The sequence below is a fragment of the Neovison vison genome, chromosome 13 (assembly GCF_020171115.1).
Source record: "Neovison vison isolate M4711 chromosome 13, ASM_NN_V1, whole genome shotgun sequence".
Classification (NCBI taxonomy): Eukaryota; Metazoa; Chordata; class Mammalia; order Carnivora; family Mustelidae; genus Neogale; species Neogale vison.
This window is the reverse complement of record NC_058103.1, coordinates 143,249,181-143,266,346: the sequence shown is the minus strand read 5'-3', so window position 1 is coordinate 143,266,346 and position 17,166 is coordinate 143,249,181. Positions and strand designations below refer to the sequence as shown.

The 17,166-nt window shown below is 49.0% G+C and overlaps 1 protein-coding gene across 9 annotated transcripts in view; it reads right to left on the bottom strand.

The window, feature by feature from the left end:
- Nucleotides 1-17,166, bottom strand: part of AKAP13 (A-kinase anchoring protein 13) — a 322,456-nt gene that overhangs the window by 15,989 nt on the left and 289,301 nt on the right. For 6 of the 9 annotated variants that reach the window (XM_044231511.1, XM_044231513.1, XM_044231516.1 and 3 more), the window contains 10 exons: nt 14,106-14,241; nt 11,935-12,047; nt 11,217-11,369; nt 10,347-10,597; nt 7,883-8,008; nt 7,653-7,770; nt 6,862-7,110; nt 2,448-2,524; nt 1,268-1,449; nt 1,069-1,151 (listed from right to left, as the gene is read on the bottom strand). In XM_044231511.1, coding sequence (XP_044087446.1) covers nt 1,069-1,151; nt 1,268-1,449; nt 2,448-2,524; nt 6,862-7,110; nt 7,653-7,770; nt 7,883-8,008; nt 10,347-10,597; nt 11,217-11,369; nt 11,935-12,047; nt 14,106-14,241 — 1,488 coding nt within the window. The remainder of the gene's footprint in view (nt 1-1,068; nt 1,152-1,267; nt 1,450-2,447; nt 2,525-6,861; nt 7,111-7,652; nt 7,771-7,882; nt 8,009-10,346; nt 10,598-11,216; nt 11,370-11,934; nt 12,048-14,105; nt 14,242-17,166) is intronic. The other 3 variants (XM_044231515.1, XM_044231518.1, XM_044231512.1) reach the window with 2 other exon arrangements.

The following is a 17,166-nucleotide window of genomic DNA, read 5'->3' as shown; positions in this document are numbered from 1 at the left end:
CATGCCCGTGAAAAGGAAGTTTCCATCCCTGCCATGCTCATCATGGGCCAATCAATCAGGTGTAAATCTGGCTTCAGCCTAAATCTGCCTCCCGGTCCCCCACCTCCCAAACACTGTCACTGCTTTGTCCAGCTTGAAGGACTAACCACACTCCTCGGGTGCTTCCATGAATTTGACTCTGGGCCTTATTTCTACCCGAAGCACAGTCCTTATTTCGGAACATTTGGTAAGCGCTGGCAAAGAGGGGGAGCCCTCGCCCTGCTGTTTAGCAGGCAGGGAGGAGAGTCCTCTGCCCGGTTCCACGTATGTGACCTTGGACTGTGTGGCCTCTGTGGGCCTCAGCTTTCTCATCTGCACAGTGGGGACTGGCACACATGTCTTGCAGAGACAGTCCTGACGAGACCATCGGGAAGAGCAGGGACTCGATCAACAGAGGTCGAGCATAATCAGTGAGCACGTCTCCAAGAACCACGTCATAATTCATGCAGTGCAGTGGCAGGGTCAGTGATCAAAAGAGACTAAACGGAAAATTCTCCTCAAGTACCCTTCTCTCTGTCTGAATCTCGAATATGACCGTGAGTTTTAGCAAATTCTCCTGTGATGAAGTACAAAGATGTCACCAGGGTCCAAGAACACAGAAAGTGAGAAAACAGAATCAATATCCCCTCCATCCAGGGTCCAACACCCTCTGACGGCTGTTTTATGGGACCTGGGATCCGTGTTGGCTCAGCCTGGGTTACTCTTTCGTTAAAAGCCATGGAGTGCCTGGGTGGCCCAGCGGGCTAAGCCTCTGCCTTCAGCCCAGGTCATGATCTCGGGGTCCTGGGATCGAGCCCCGCATCGGGCTCTCTGCTCTGCAGGGAGCCTGCTTCCCCCTCTCTCCCTGCCTGCCTCTCTGCCTACTTGTGATCTCTCTCTCTCTCTCTCTCTCTCTCTCTCTCTGTCAAATAAATAAATAAATAAATACCTTAAAAAAAAAAAAAAAGCTCCTGTTTGGAAGGGCCTGCCGGGACAGCTGTGGGGCCGCGGGCGGCACAGACAAGGTCCCGGACGCCCTGATGGCCTCACCTTTCAGCTCTCGGGCTTTGGTGTCCTGCAGCCTCTTCTCTTCCTCGTTCTCGCTAGGAATTCCTTCATCTTCGTCTCTGTTCCTAACACCAAAACAAAAGGAAATGAACCAACAGCCCCCACGAGGCCCGGGACTCTGCTCACCGCCCTCTCTGGGACAAAGTCGCAGGGGCTGGGACGGGCCGTGGCGTGTCCTTACAGGGTGTTGATCGTGTCCTGAATGATGTGGATCCAGCTGTTCCGCTCCTCCTTGGAGCCGGCGTGCACCTCCACCATCTCGGGGTCCTTCATCCCCATGCTGATGAGGAATAAACCTTTCTCCTCGTGGGCCACTTCCCTGACAATCAGCTTCTTTAAAGAGATCACAGTGGATTTCTGGTCCTGGAGAAAGGGGAGAGGGTCAGCGTAAGAAAGGCCCACTGTATTCTAACTCTCAAGAACAGCTCTGACCTAAGGGAAGACCAGATGTATGATCTCGCTTGCGTGTGGCACCTACAAATACAAAAACGAAAGCGAAGAAAACCCCACACCAAACTCACAGAAAAAGAGACCAGACTTGTGGTTACCAGATGCGGAGGTGTAGGGAGGGGAATGAGATGGGGGTCGTCAAAGGGCACAAGCTCTGAAATACAGCAGCTCTAGGGATGTGACGTGAACAGGCAGACTATGGCTGAATGCTGTACGGTGCACAGGGAAGGTGTTGAGGGAACAAATAAATTCTCAGGGTTCTTCAAACAACTATTTTCACTTCTTTCTTTTCTTTATATTGTGTCTGTATCAGATGGTGACTCTGAGCTGAACTTACTCTGATCATTTAATAATACGTAAATCGAACCATCAATCTTACAGCTTAGATGGTGATACAGGTCAGTTACTGCTCAGTAAGACTGGAAAAAAGGCTTATGGTTTAACAAACTGGGGTAGATTGAAAACGAAGAGAAGTATCTCGTTATCTCACCTACATTTCATCAAGCAGAAAAAGATTTCCAGAAAACAAATGGTAATTTGTATCCACAGAGTTTCCAGACATGGTTCCTACACGAGGAATCCTTCTAGGTTCCTCTGTGACTCTGGCTGGCAACATTAGCAATTAGCATGATTCATGGGGCATCAGGTGCAAGAAATACTCTAGGGACAGATCTCTTTAGATCAAATGTCTAAGGTTCTCGAAGGGACTGTGAGAGAACAGAAAAATAATGCTATTTTTGGTGGGGGTGGGGTGGAAAGTTGCAAGAGTATCTGAGGAATGACTCAGAGGACTCTGTCCTGAGCAAAGTAACGTGGAGAGGGTGAGACGGCAGGAATCCAGGGTTCGGACCCCCCATGCGGGCTATTTCAAATATTCATTCTAAACGGAAGAGACCGACAGTTCAGCTTACCAATGATGCAAAGACGTATTTCTGGTCTTTCTCTTGAAGGAACACTAAAATGTCGGTAAGCAGAACTGCTTGAACCTCTGTCAAGGGGGGAAGGAGAGAATGGACAAGGATTACTTAACAGGGAAGCAAGTTAGAGGCCAACTCAGCAATCCAGCCCACAGAGCCAATCAGGACGGGAGAGTGCTCTGCACTCTTCCACGGAGATGGATTTACTGTTCTGCGCAAGCTACATCGGGTCCTTAGATTTTCAGAGGCATTTTTAAATGGTAGTTATCACCAAAGCCTTATCTTGACAAAGCCTGCGAACTCTGTTCTGGGAAGATGCATCCCATAAGGCGAGACTCGCAGAACAAAATACTTTCAAGAATAAAACTGGGAAGGATTTTAAGAAATAGTAAATAGCAACACATTCCACCAAATACTCAGGTCACAATACTTCTCGACTTCCGATCCCAATACTGGAGAGGCGTGAAGAGTGGACCGGAGAGCTGCCAAGAGGTGATGTAAGAAATCCCTCAGTCTAAGGCGAAAGGATAAAGAAGGCGTGGTGTATATATACAATGGAGTATTACACAGCCATCAACCCCACCCCTGAAATCCTGCCATGGGCAAGGATGTGCATGGAACTAGAGGGTATTATGCTAAGTGAAAGAAGTCAATCAGAGAAAGACAATTATCACATGATCTCTCTGATATGAGGAATTTTAGAAACAAGACAGGATCATAGGGGAAAGAGAGGGAAAAATGAAACAAGATGAAAGCAGAGAGGGAGACGGATCATAAGAGACCATTAATCTCAGCAAACAAACTGAGCGTCGCTGGAGGGGAGGCGCGTGGGAGGGAGGGGTGGCTGGTGACGGACACTGGGGAGGGCATGTGCTATGGTGAGTGCTGTGAATTGTCTAAGACTGATGATTCACAGACCTGTACCCCTGAAACGAATAATACATTATATGTTAACTAAAGAAATACCTCAGTCTAATGGGAGGCAGACTCCCCCCACACCCACAGGACAGAACGGCTCCGCAGTGCCCTCTCATTTCACAGGTACCTGGGAACACGAAGGCTCGGCCCCCGGCTCTAAGAGATCCTAGCCAGCCGCAATGGCTCTCTACCATAGACGCGGCTGCTCTTGCTCTCAACTCAAAGAAAAGCCAAAGTGAGATCTCTACTTGGATCTAGTAATCCAGAAAATGCCACAAACTCTCGCTCTGTCAGAGAACACGAAATGGCATTTTCCAGTGCGCCTTCAAAGACAAAGTCCGGCATCTCCAGAGAGCTGAGAGGCTGGCCCCTCTGTGCCACCTTCCCCCTACAAGTCCCTGGGGAAAGAGCGGAGCTGACTTATGCAGCCCCCTCCCAGGGGGCCAGGCCCCTTCTGGCCTTCTCTCTGCGTCTGCCACAGCGGGAAGCCCCTCTGTGTACTTCACGCACGGCTACGAAGAGAGCAGAAGCGAGGACAGCGGGTTCCTCGGGAAGTACGGTTTTAGCCTAGACCAACCAGGCTGCCGACGATGATTCCGTGGGCTGCTATTAGTTTTGACACGTTTCTTAAAGTTTACTTTTAAATAATTTGGGTGTCTGCCCAAAAGGAAAAAAAGAAGTTCCAAAACACAAGTTTCCACTTCGTTGGATGCGGAGGCTTCTGGGATCAGCGTCAGTGGGTCAGAGAAAAACAAGCCCGTCCCTCTCGGTGGGTGCCCAGCGCAGGCCTGGCTGTTCCTGGCACGAGCTCGCCACCCACCCCATCCCCACTGGAGGCCTTCAGGCCGGAGAGCCTTCCTGCTGCCACTGGCTGACCACAGCTGCATGCCCACAGCTGGAATCCATTCCCTGTTACTTTGGGAACGAGGACGTATGTGCCCAGGAAAGAACCAAGCACTGGCTCCACGCAGTGGCTGCTCCAAGAAACTCAGGGCCTTGCAAGAGGAAGCAGGTGCTTCCCAAGGGTCCGGCTGCCTAGAGGCCGGTCCCAACGCGGGGGTGGGGGGGAGGGGGGAATTGTCTCGATTCAGGCTTCTCCCAGCATCTGGGGCTGGAAGGAGGGAGGGAGCCTCAGGGATCACCTAGTTCAAGTTCACTGTGGTGCAGAGAGCCACATCTGCTGGAAGCAGGAAGGGCTCCTTCCCTTCCTTTCCATGCCCTCCGGCACCTCAGGCCCAGTGCACTCGCCAGACCACACCCTGCAGCAGGGGCGCTGCTGTCCCTGTCACCAGCCTCTCCCGGCTCTGGTGGCTCCCTCGCCGCCTCCACTATCGTGCTAGAAAGCAAGCTAATGTATCCCTTCCCTGCTGAAAACCCTCTGTCTGGAACCCATTCTTTGCCCACCCCGAGCCGCAGCGTCGGCTGTCCGTGTCTCCATCTGGACGAAGCCGCTCTTTGCCCACGGCCCCAGCCCTCCCTGCCACGATCTCTGCTGCCTGAGAGCCGGGGGCGCCTGCCCTTCAGCCTTCGGGACTAACTCAGTGCCAGTCCCCACTGCCTCCCCCAGTGCTTAGTGCGGCCCTTGGTTCCAGCACCCGCAGACTGTGGGGCCAGTACCTCTTCGCCGGCCTCTTCATTCAGAGCCCAACTTCTAGGCACGGTCAGCTTCGTTCACCTAGGAGGCCTGGGATGTCTATACTGTTTGCTCCAAGCACGGTGAAAGGCGAGCTAAGACTCCAGGGTAGTGGCTGACGGCAGCCGCCTGCAGTATTCCTGACCCACGATGGCCGAGAGAGAAGGCCCAGATTTCACCCCCAGCCTTGCTTTTCTGTCAGCGGGGCTGACGGCTCGGGGCCGACCTGCCTCAACCGTGCAGCTCGCGGGGGCCGGGGCGGGTGTGCTCAGGGCTGCTGGGGAAGTCCGAGCTGTGGCACAGGCCTAGCCAGTACAGGTTCAATGAAAAGATTTATATTTAACACACCTCACAGTTACTTCCTTAAACTTGAAGTAGCTCAACCTTTAAAAGAAAAAATTAAAACTAAATGGAAAATTAGTATCTTTTATGATTTTGTGCTTAGAGAAAAAAAAGAGATGAATATCATCAAGTTTAATAATCTATCTCGTTGGTATGAATGAAGCATACGTTTACTCTAGAAAAGGAGGTCTTAGGAGCTGGAAAGTCCTCTACCGTCTCTCTTCAGAACAAGTGATGTGTTTTTAATCTCGGACTCTGAACGCTATCTGATGGGGCTTCCCCTTCTTGCAACTGTTCCCAGAGACCCCAACCCCCAAAGTGTTGCCCATTTCTGTAGGGGAATATGCTTTCCTTAATAGCCTGCGTTCTTGCAGGAATCTTACACTTGGCTTTTTTTTCCTTTTTAAACTGCTTTATGACCTTCACAATATATAATGAGTGTCTCACCACAAGAGACTTAACACCAGGAGGTTTACAACAACGGTGCCCAGAGAACATGAAGTTCGGGAGGCAGGTGTGTCTTCCTATGAGCTTGAGGGAAAACATGAGCATTCGAGGCCTAGGCCACACTCCTCACGACGGCCACGGTAAGGGGGGTCAGTGCTAAGTGGCTGCAGACCACAACTGATCTGCTTTCCCCTCTGCTATCTCACCCCTCCCGAGCCTCTCTGTGCGCCGCCCTCTCCCTCCGTCCTGGGGCTCCCTGAGCCGCTGACCTGGGCTGCAGGACACGACCGCCACCGACTGACTCGAGACACAGGAGCCGGTCACTGGCTTCCAGGGCAGGGCCAGCCGCTCTCTGCTAGTGGCAACGTGCTCCTTCGCAACCGTTCTTTCATTTTCCAGGCTGGCACGAGTTTTTTTCTTGTTCCTCTTTGGATGCCACTGCTCCTGGGCCTGTCCTTATGGTCTCCCGCTCCTGATTCTCAACACGAGGGCCACACTGCAACACGCAGACCCACACACCAGCTCCTCCTCTGCCCTCTACTCTTGGGGGCTGCTGCCACCTGCAAGCCCTCGGGGCCACCTTGCTTTGCTTTAAAAAAAATTTTTTTTCCCCATTTTTCCTACTTGCACTATTCTCTTATTATCTTATTGGAGGATTTTATGACCTCGTAATTTGTCTCAACCTCATCCTTTCTGATACAAAATTAAAAACAATTAAAGGTCCGCTGCTCCTGTGACGTGTGGCTGTCGGCTCCCTAGGAAAAACCTGGCGGTGGATTTCTATTTTTTTTTTTTTTAAGATTTTATTTATTTGACAGACAGAGATCACAAGTAGGCAGAGAGGCAGAGAGAGAGAGGGAGAGAGAGAGAGAGAGAGAGAGAGAAGCAGGCTCCCTGCCGAGCAGAAGCGGGGCTCGATCCCAAGACTCTGAGACCATGACCTGAGCTGAAGGCAGAGGCTTTAACCCACTGAGCCACCCCGGCGCCCCCTGGCGGTGGATTTCTAACAGAAACCTCTGAACTCTGCTCTCCTCCCGTGGGCCCGAAGACTCAAAGAGTGAGCCTCACCTTTCAACCTCCCCGTGGCGCTCTTCAGAAACACACCCCCGTCCCGCACAAGCTTCTTCCGCTTCAGATCCTCCTTGGCAAACATCTGGCCGCTCTTCATCCGCATGATCGACTTGCTGTCTGTCTTCGTATAAATCTCATTGAGACGCACTTTCTTTTCGTAACTTGCCACTTTGCTGTCCACGGCTCCAATCACGTCCTTCAACAGGCTCAGGGACTGAGCCAGATCCTCCTGCTCCACGTCATTGTCTTGGAAGGAAGGAATAGTCCTGTTTTAATGGATCCTCTCTGACAAGGAGGGGGACACCTACTTCCTCGCTCCACACCACCATTTTCCCTCCGGGCGCAGGCTGGTAGCGCGTCGGACAGAGCGGGACCAACATAGCAAAGGTCACATGCCAATCCCTGTCATAAAGTTCATTCTAAATAAAGAGAGATGTTTTCACTGACAGACACAACACGCCATTCCACGCCACGTCCCGAAGCAGGAGGACCCGCGATTTCAGGGAGGGAGAGGAGCAGCAAGTTTTTAACTTCTTTGTTTTACTTCACTTTCAACGGAACTGCCTAAGAGCAGGTTCGCTGGGAGAGAGAAACCTGTCATCTGGGGACAAAGCACTTCAAATTTTCACTTCAGAAAAGTGAAGGTTTTTAAGGTTTTTAAGGCAAAACACAGGCTCTCTCATAGACCTGCGGGAGCCTGAGGGAGCTCTTCCCCGGGGCCTCTTGCGCTGCCGGACAGACGGGAACCAGCCGCGGGCGGCCACGACCGGGCGAGGAGGGAGGCTCACCTTTGGTACACTGCAGTATTCTCTGGAGCAAAACTGGGTATTTGGTGATCCGCTGGGTCACCAGCAATATGCACTCCGGGATGCCCAGCCTCCTCACCACGGCGCTGCTCATCTTCTTCTGCAAAGGACAGACGGGCCATCAGGAGCTACGCGAGGGCCGCTCCGTCCCTGTCCCTGACCGCGCCCGTGCCCCGGACCGCGGTGCGGGGTTCCAGGGCTCCCACCCGTACCTTCACGAACGCCTGGAACCGCTTATCCTTGGTGTAAATGTCTTTAAAGTAGCTCACAGACTGGTTGTGCTGCCCGCAAAACTTGCCGTATGTCTTCTTTAAGCGCTCTGCGTTCTCCCCTGAAAACTGTGCAGGAAAGAGAACAGAAGTTAAGTCGGAGCTCAGGGGGCTCCACTTTTACCCACATTTTGTCTGCGGTTTCCAGTCTATTTGTACAACCCAAGCATGCTTCCCCAAGAACTCCCCGCAAAGACTGAAATGGCGCAGCAGCTTTGGGAAACAGTCTGGAAGTTCCCCAGAAAGCTACGCAGTCACCGTGGGATGGGCAGTTCCGCTCCGAGGCACAGAACTTACTGCGCATGAACACCTGGATAGGAGAGTTCACGGCCACCATATTCCCAAGTGCCCCCAAGTGGAAAGAAACCAAATGTCCCTCCAAGGATAAATACGATGTGGCAGACACACAGGGTGGACCATTATTCAGCCGCGAGAAGGAGTGGAAGGCGGATCCAGGTCACAATACTGATGAGCCTTGAAAGCATTATCCTACACGAAACAAGCCAACTGCCAGGTCCACATGTTGTTTTACCCCATTTACACAGTAAGTCCAGACTGGACGAGCCCACAGGGACAGCGAGTAGATCGGCAGACGCCTCGGCGGAGGCAGACAGGGGTCGGGTGATGAAGATGCTCTGAACTAAGTGTGACGACGGCCGCCTAACTCCGTGGACATGGCGGAAACCACGAAGCGGGACGTTCTTTTCTGAACTGTAGGCTTTCAATGGGGCATTATATGGCATATGAATTTACTTCATTAAACATGTTATATATATTTTAAAAAACAACCACCCAGAAAGACCTATGTACTGTGCACTTAAGTCATGCAAACTGTGTTCTAACTTCCATTTGTCATAAGCAGGGTGGTAAGACAGGGAGGCTCACTGGAAGTTTTCTTGTGAGACAGACTTACAGACTTCACCTGGATAAGTGAGGAAGGTATCAGAAACGGCTATTACCGAGGGGTCTGCTCACCTCATCTATCTCAGGCCAGCAGTGCTAACAATTCTGCGTGGCCTTTCATCATTCCTAAAACATGTGCGATCCCAATGGCCCGCCTAAAGAAACGCTCACTTTGGGGCAAGCGAGTGAGTTTCTGCATGGGGTCTGTGTGACGCGCGCTAAGCGCATCGATTTCCCCTGACCTGAAAAGCTCTGAAGGCCACACAAACTGATCCTGATCAGAACTCGAGGAAAGGTTCAGGGTGGCAGCTTCTCTCTCTCCCCTTCACCACGGGGAGGCTGAGGCAGAAATTTCAGGTGTTCCGCTCCCTTCACGAAGCAAGTGCTCTAACGAGGTGATTCTAGAACTCCCACAGAGAACCAATAAATGGATGCCATGGGGGCTAAGACAGGAATCCTACCATCAGAGATCTTACTAGAGGGCGGGCACGAGTACAGAGAGCCACGGACAGCATGAGTTAAGGTTAGATGAGGCACCTGTGCAGGTCTGAAGGCAGAGAGAGGGACATGGAAAAAGCTGGTAGGGGATGTTTGGGGAGGAAAGGGCCTCACTTGCAGAGCTGACCGCTTCCATTTTGAGGTCCTATTTGTGGCAGACAGCTGCCTTCCGGCGTGGGCTGCACTGTGCGTGCATTTACCTCCTGCCATGCCTGTGTTCCCTTGGGAGCACGGGGACCCTGAGGCACAGGTCGATGCTGTGTCTGCCTTTGCGGTACAGATGCCCAGTAAATACGTGAGAAAGGAATGAATGAATGCACTAGTGAATTAATGAGGTGAGGGGCATGGGCAGAAGAACACAAGGGAAGGACAACCCTTCCAGTTCTCGGGCAAATGTTCCAGCAATGAAGCCTCCGCTTCTCCAGCCCAGACCTGCTGGGGAGGCAGAGCTGGTGGCCTGCGTCCTGGGCCCCTTTGTCTGTGAAGGTTAAACCAGCAACACTTTTTGCAAAGTAACTTCTGGCCCAGCTGTTTCTGAGTAGGGCTGAAACCTTGATGAAAATATCAGCAAGATCTACTCTATGAATTATTTTACAGATACTTTCTTATTCAATTTTCTATGCTCAGCTGGTTTTGAGATAAATGAGTTCCTTTTGATTTGAGGCACAGGGGACGCCGAGGTTCCAACAGAGAGCTTTTGATTTCTTAAACTACCCTGTCTCAAGTGATGGTCTGGATGCTGAGAAAGGAAAATGGACTTTCACTGAGTGTCTTCCCCATTTGCTAGATATTTTGTGTATACATTCCTTTTAACTTTAAAAAATAGTGTTCGGAGAGAAAATCTGTCCTCACTTACAGAAAAGGACACCTGACGCTCAGAGAGATTCAGTAACCTAGGCTTACACAGATAACGAACAGTAGAGCCAGGACGTCAATGAGTGGCTGCTGAAGCGCAAAGCTTCACTTTTTACCCTGTTTGGTGGGAAAGAGCCTTCCCGCTGCTCACCTGATTCACCAGCACATCTCCCATCCTCTTGATGAGAAAGTTCTTCTCGCTTTTATCCACCAGAGACTCCTTCTTCCGCTCCAGGATCCTCTGGAAGAACTGGCTATGGATACTGATCAGCTCGTCCAAGCAGGGGAACAGCTTCTCCACCGTCTGCTGCTCGAAGAGCAGCTCGGTCATCATCCCGCGGCTGTACACATCGCTCATGATCTTCAGCGTCCGGATGTGGTGCAACTCGGTCTGCATCAGCTCTGAAGGACGACAGAGCTCAAAGGTCAGCAACGTTCCTTTAAAGGATTCTCCTTCAAAGGTCATCCGTGGCCACTGAGAGCCCACTTTGGTTTAAACACCCACTTTGTGTGTTTAGAGCACAATTTAGACTTAAAAACCGGGTCAAAAGCTGTCTCTCTCTCTCAAGTGTTCTCATCTTATTCCTCTACTTCGTGTGACCTGACAGTGTTTTCTGACAGCGTACTGGACTCCATCACTCTTAAATGGTGGTTTCCCAAGTGGTCTTCATTGGATTTGGAGCCTTTCGTAATTTACTGTGTCCCGTTTCCTAGAAATGACTCGCGCTTGGTTTCCCGTGCAGCTGAGGAAGCAAACTGAACAGCCACAAGAGATCTCTTTCCAGGGCGACCGTGTAAGTAAGCACTCACAGTCAATAAAATGGTCAACGAAATTGAAGGAAACAATTTTAAAGAGGAAAGGACAGAAATCAGATCGTGTCCCTAGACCTCAAAGTTTTTAAAGAAAATCTCTGACATGCTACATACTTGAAAATTGGTTTTCCATGGTCTAGCGATTCCCCTGATAAAAACTGCCACACAATGCAAACCAAGTATTAGCAGGGCAAATGGAGAGTCTTACCATAAATCACTTCTTGCCGTTTGACCACATCTTTCTTTTGCTGTTTCAGAAACTTGCTGTCCACAATGCGACTCCAGGACTCAGCTTCTAGTTGCTTAGATTCCATCTCAAAGTCCCCCATTAGCTGTCCTTCATTCATGTCTGTACCTACTCCTCAAAACACCAGAAGATCAGGATCAAAATCTGGGGTCTGTAAGCTCTCGAAAGCCTACCTCGGGCTCTCCTAGGGTGATAATGTCGTAAGACACACACAAGGAGCATTAACATAGAACGTTCACAGAACGCATAGTCTAGTACCAGAAAGAATCATTTCCTGTTTGGGAGTGACACAGTCCACATTCATGGCTCTGGGTAAGAGATCACAGAAGTCAAATGTGACTGAGATTCAGGATTCCCATGTGAATAAAGAATTGAAAAGGACTTTACTAGTTGAAGAGAGTAGGTTTACGACCTGCCCAGAGAGCTACGGCTGACCGTGTGCCGACAGTCTAGGGCCAGAAAAAGTGTGTGTACTGGAGAGCGACCACGTGAAAGTCCATGACATCCCTCAACGGACAACTATCTAACAACTGGGTAAGTCTGATACCATTCATTATAAAGCGTTTGATGACTCATAGACAGGTTAGAGAACCTTCATAGGAGTAAGCAAAAGGCAGGTACTATTACTCCATTAACACTTATATTCAGGGATAAGACACACGCCATAATTTCCTCTTACCCTCATCAGTTAGCGACTCTGTTGACTCATTGACCTTGCTGATTTTATTGAGTGAGTCTGTTGAATGAGACAGGAATTTCCAGGTGTTTGATATGTTCTCGTCATTGCCAACTCTGGAGACAAAAAGAAGCACCTACTGTCAAATACATATTGATAAACCATGGTCTGCTTTCTCAAATGAGTACCTGAAAAACTAAAATGACAGCTGCCTGTAAGTACCAAGTGATGGAAGACAAATTACTTGAGTCAGGTACTCAGCAACATGCAACATAAACCATTAATGAAGGTCAGAGACATCTAACCTCACTGCAAACTTGAATTTCTTGAGCCTTCAATTTTTTTTTTAATGATAGGTAACAAGAGAATCTTATTCCCTTAAACTCTACACACATTATATAAGAAAATTCTCCATCTGAAACTCACTGTGTGACCACTAACTTTAACTCCTTATTCTCTAAATAACTGTAGACCAGGCACTTCTAATAAACTGTACTCCCTGGGACTTTCTCAAACCCCAACCCACCCGGTAGCACAGGAGGCCCCCAGGGAACGTTTCTGATAGGACACAAAAGCAAGCCAGAGTCATTTAACACTGTATTATTTTACTTAAAGACTAGCTTTTTTTTTGTTTTTAAGATTTTATTTATTTATTAGAGAGAGAGAGATCACAAGTAGTCACAGAAGCAGGCAGAGAGAGGGGGGGAAAGCAGGCTCCCTGCTGAGCAGAGAATCTGATGTGGGGCTCAATCCCAGGACGCTGAGATCATGACCTGAGCCGAAGGCAAAGCCTTAACTCACTGGGCCACCCAGGTGCCCCAAAAGACTATTTTTATTACTTATTTATTTATTTATTTATCTAAAAGATTTTATTTATTTATTTATTTGACAGACAGAGATCACACGTAGGCAGAGAGGCAGGCAGATAGAGAGGAGGAAGCAGGCTCCCTGTTGAGCAGAGAGCCCCATGCGGGGCTCGATCCCAGGACCCTGAGATCATGACCTGAGCCGAAGGCAGAGCCTTTAACCCACTGAGCCACCTAGGCACCTCCAAAGACTATTTTTAAAGTCATAATGCAAACTCATTTTGAGACTGTAACAACTCTGAAAGGAAGGCTTTTGTTTTGTTATAATAAATATTTTATTTATTTATTTGACAGAGATCACAAGTAGGCAGAGAGGCAGGCAGAGAGAGAGAGGGAAGCAGGCTCCTTGCTGAACAGAGAGCCCGATGCGGGACTTGATCCCAGGACCCTGGGATCATGACCTGAGCCAAAGGCAGAGGCTTTAATGCACTGAGCCATCCAGGCACCCCTAAAGGAAGGCTTTTGAATAATGACAATACAAAGACAAAACAAAATACCTGAAACATTTTTTTTTTTAACAAGAAAACACTAGCCAGCACAGAGGTTAGGATGTACAGACAAAAGAAGATTTGCATCCTTCAGTTAAGAATTTTGTTCCAGCCTAGGTTATGACAGATAGAAGAGATGAGTCCTACATTGGCGATGACTTCTTTGCTTGATGGGAAAGCAGGGGTCTTATTACCCCAAACAGCCAGCAACATCATAATCAGCCCTGTGCTAGCCATGTGACGGCTGAGGCCTGGACAGTCAGGGGCCAGAGCAACTTTTGCAGGGACCACAAAAGGACCTCAGTGCAAATGAGTGAGTGGGGACCTAAGAGTCGTAACTGGCCCCATCCTTCACTGCTGTGGAACAGACTCAAGGATCAAGATGCAAGCCCAGAAAAGAGATTTATAAAGAGCAGCAGAAACACTAGGTTCATCTGACCAACAGAGAAGTGTGATATCTGAAAGGTAAGCGGTTATAAACAAAAATCAGAAATAAGTCATTCTACCCACCCCATTTTCACCTCTTATTTTGATCTAAAAACCACCTCTTTACAACTCTGGTTCCTTAAAAGTGAAGCTGACCAGGCACAAAGCACAGGACAATGTGGCTGATGGTATGTTTAAAGGGGTCCCCGCTACAAAATGGTGGGCACAACAGTGCATCAAAGCGCACTCCCCATTCTCCATGTCAGTAACACGGGGGTGTGCATGTCGTTATGTTACATAATTTTTCCCTAGAAGAATCCTTCCGTCAAATGATATGGTTATGAAGCTCTTATCACCTAGATGTCAACTGTGCAATCTTAAAATCCCCACTTACCCAGCAATGTTCTGTATGGAGACACTTTTGGAGAGGGACACACTCTGCTGGGACCGTCTGTTGGCAAACATGGGAATGGCAGCGGCTTCATCCGCCAGGAGGACTGCAGACCGAGGCCGCTCCTTGGGCTGTGAGGCTGTAAAGGTAAGAGAGGACACCGCCTGAACCACGTGTCCAAGCTCATGAGTAGGGACTCATCTAACAAATGCCAAAGAGAACAAATTTCTTTAAAACAGCTTTGTCCTGGGAGTGTAAGTGACAAAAACTCTACAGAAGACCATCTGGCAGGGTCTGTTGAAACTACAAATGCCTACATATCCTTTGATCCAGTAATTCCTCTTTAGGATAGGTTTACTCTACCTTTTTTTCTTTTTTAATGAAATCTTTGCTCCCAACATGGGGCTTGAACTCACAACCCCGAGATCAACCAACCGAGCTAGTCAGGCGCCCTGGATATGTTGATTCCGTAAGACATACTCGTAACGCTTAAAAGGACACATGTCCGAAGTCATTCAATGCAATGTTGTTGCTTAAAGCAAAATATAAGCAATGACACAGATGAGTAGCAAAAGAAGATGAATTAACAAATTATGGTACATCATACACTGACATACGATGTAGCTTTAAAAAAAATGAGTACCCTCTCCATGAACTGACACAGGATCTCAAAGATAATACTGTAAGGGGAGGGTGGGGAGGGTGGGAATCAAGGCCCAGAACAAAGTTGCACAACAGACTCTCATGTTTAAAAAAAAAAAAAAAAAAAGCCAAATTTGTATTTGCTTTACTTTCATAAAGAAACTTGAAGATACATATAAAACTAAGAAGAGTGGTTAGCTGTGGGGTGGCACGGAGATGAGGCAGTGTAGATAAAGAATCAAGGGTAATAGTATATTTATTTATTTTTTTTTAAAAGGATTTTATTTGACAGACAGAGATCACAAGTAGGAGGACAGGCAGGCAGAGAGAGAGAGAGAGAGAGAGAGGAGGAAGCAAGGCCCCTGCTGAGCAGAGAGCCTGACGCGGGGCTTGATCCCAGGACCCTGAGATCATGATCTGAGCCGAAGGCAGAGGATTTAACCTGCTGAGCCACCCGGGCGCCCCGGGTAATAGTATATTTAAACACAGAAAGTAACTCAAGGTAAAATAAAATAAAATTGGGAAAATTTTCCGGGTAGAAGAAACCCGAGGCGAGAGAGCCCAGCATTCTGTGTGAGCGCCTATCCAGCCACGTGGGAGGTGCTTGTGAGATACGCAGACCCCAGCCCTTCTCGTCCCTTGCGGGTGGGGCCCGGGAGTCCACACGTTTCAGGAGCTCCCCAAGTGATCCTTCTGCACATTGTTTGAAAACACAGACTCTGACCAATTGCTTTAACTTACAGCGGAGGAAAATGCAAAACGGTAATGTCACCCAGCTAAGCTGTTCTCATACCGCGCAGGTCTCCGGAACATGCCCAGAGAGGATGCCGGAGCTCCCGTGTTACGCTGAGTGGTCACCCTGGCATTTGGCTAACAAATTACTTTTCCCTGGTAACTGAGCTCGCGCCCCAGACTCGAGCTGCATGATCTTTCTATCCCCGCCAGTGTCAGGAGCTGCAAGAAATAAGACTAGGGCGGCTGCTGTGACATTCACGGTCTTGCGGGAGGTTTCTGACTTCATAAAAAATTAACAAAACCATTAATTTCCAATTCAAATTCGACTTAGAGGAAGGTGAGACAAGAAAACACCAGAAACACACTACGTGACCGTATGACCGGACCCTTCTGGCAGGAAGCACACGAGAAGCAGGAGACGGGGGTTTGCTCCAACAGGGAAGGGAATGTGCTGAAGCGTCCAAGGGCCTGGGGCTGTCCTCAGTGTTTCAGGAGGGGGTCAGAGAGCAGACACGATCTGGCGGAGGAGGAGACGCTGGCTCTCCGAGAATGGTACGGATGTGGGTGGGTCGGAAGGCAAAGAGGACCCTGAGATGAGGAGAACTGTAAGAAGGAAGGCGCAGAGTCCGAGAGCACAAGTAGAAGAGAACAAAGGGAAAAAAGGAAAGAGGATGTATATAAAGAATCCGTAGAAAAGGCTGGAGAATCAGAATGAAGTCATGCTATGCAGAACCCTGAAAGTGATAAAGAACAACTGTTCGGTTTTTTTTTTTTTTCCTTAAATTTAAAAAAAAATTTTTTTAAGTAACCTCCACACCCAGTGTGGGGCTTGAACTCACTATCCTGAGATCAGGAGTCACATGGACTCAGCAAGCTAGTGTCCCAAGAATTTTATTTTTAAAGGACGGAATAACGGGGTGAAAATAACAGCATTCCCTTGTTTGAAGCCAACCCCTACTCCAGTCAGGGAAGTGACGTAATATTTCCGAGCCTCAGTTTCCCTGTGTGGGAATGATGGTAGTAGCCAAAGCTAACACTTTGGAGGCCTACTAGGAGGCCTACTATTAGGTTCTTGACAGGTGTGATCTTATTTAAACCTGACAACCACCCACTGAAACTGTTTTCATCTGTTCACAGAGGAGGGATGTAGTAAATGCCCACGGTCACAGGGCTACTGACTGGCAGGGCTGGGACTCAAACCCACACGACTTGAATTCACAATCTGTACTCTTCACCACCATACTGCGTCAGGGGGTGTGAAACAGGAGTGAGAATACTTGCGGGGGTCAGAGGTAGCATACGTCACCTAACATACAATAGGTATTTAAAACAAAAAAGAAAGATGCGAATTCTGAAGCAAGGGATGGATGTCCAAGAAAAAATGTTTACGGAAGAGTAGACTGGTAGAAGGTAGTGGAATGGGCTGGATCACTGCTTACAGTGGGTGTCGGTTTGGCAAAACCTCTCTTATAGTAATCTATGGGCAAAGAGTGAGCATCAACAGACTTAACCAACCTAGAGGGAATTCGCACGCTTCTGGAAGAATTCGGAGCAAGTCCGTGCGGAGCGGTGGTTCTCAAGCTTGAGTGTGCATCACACTCGCCCAGAGGATCTGTTCGAGCACAGCATATCACTAGGCTCCACCTCTGGGACTTCTGACTTAGCAGGTGTCAGCAGGGCCTAAAAT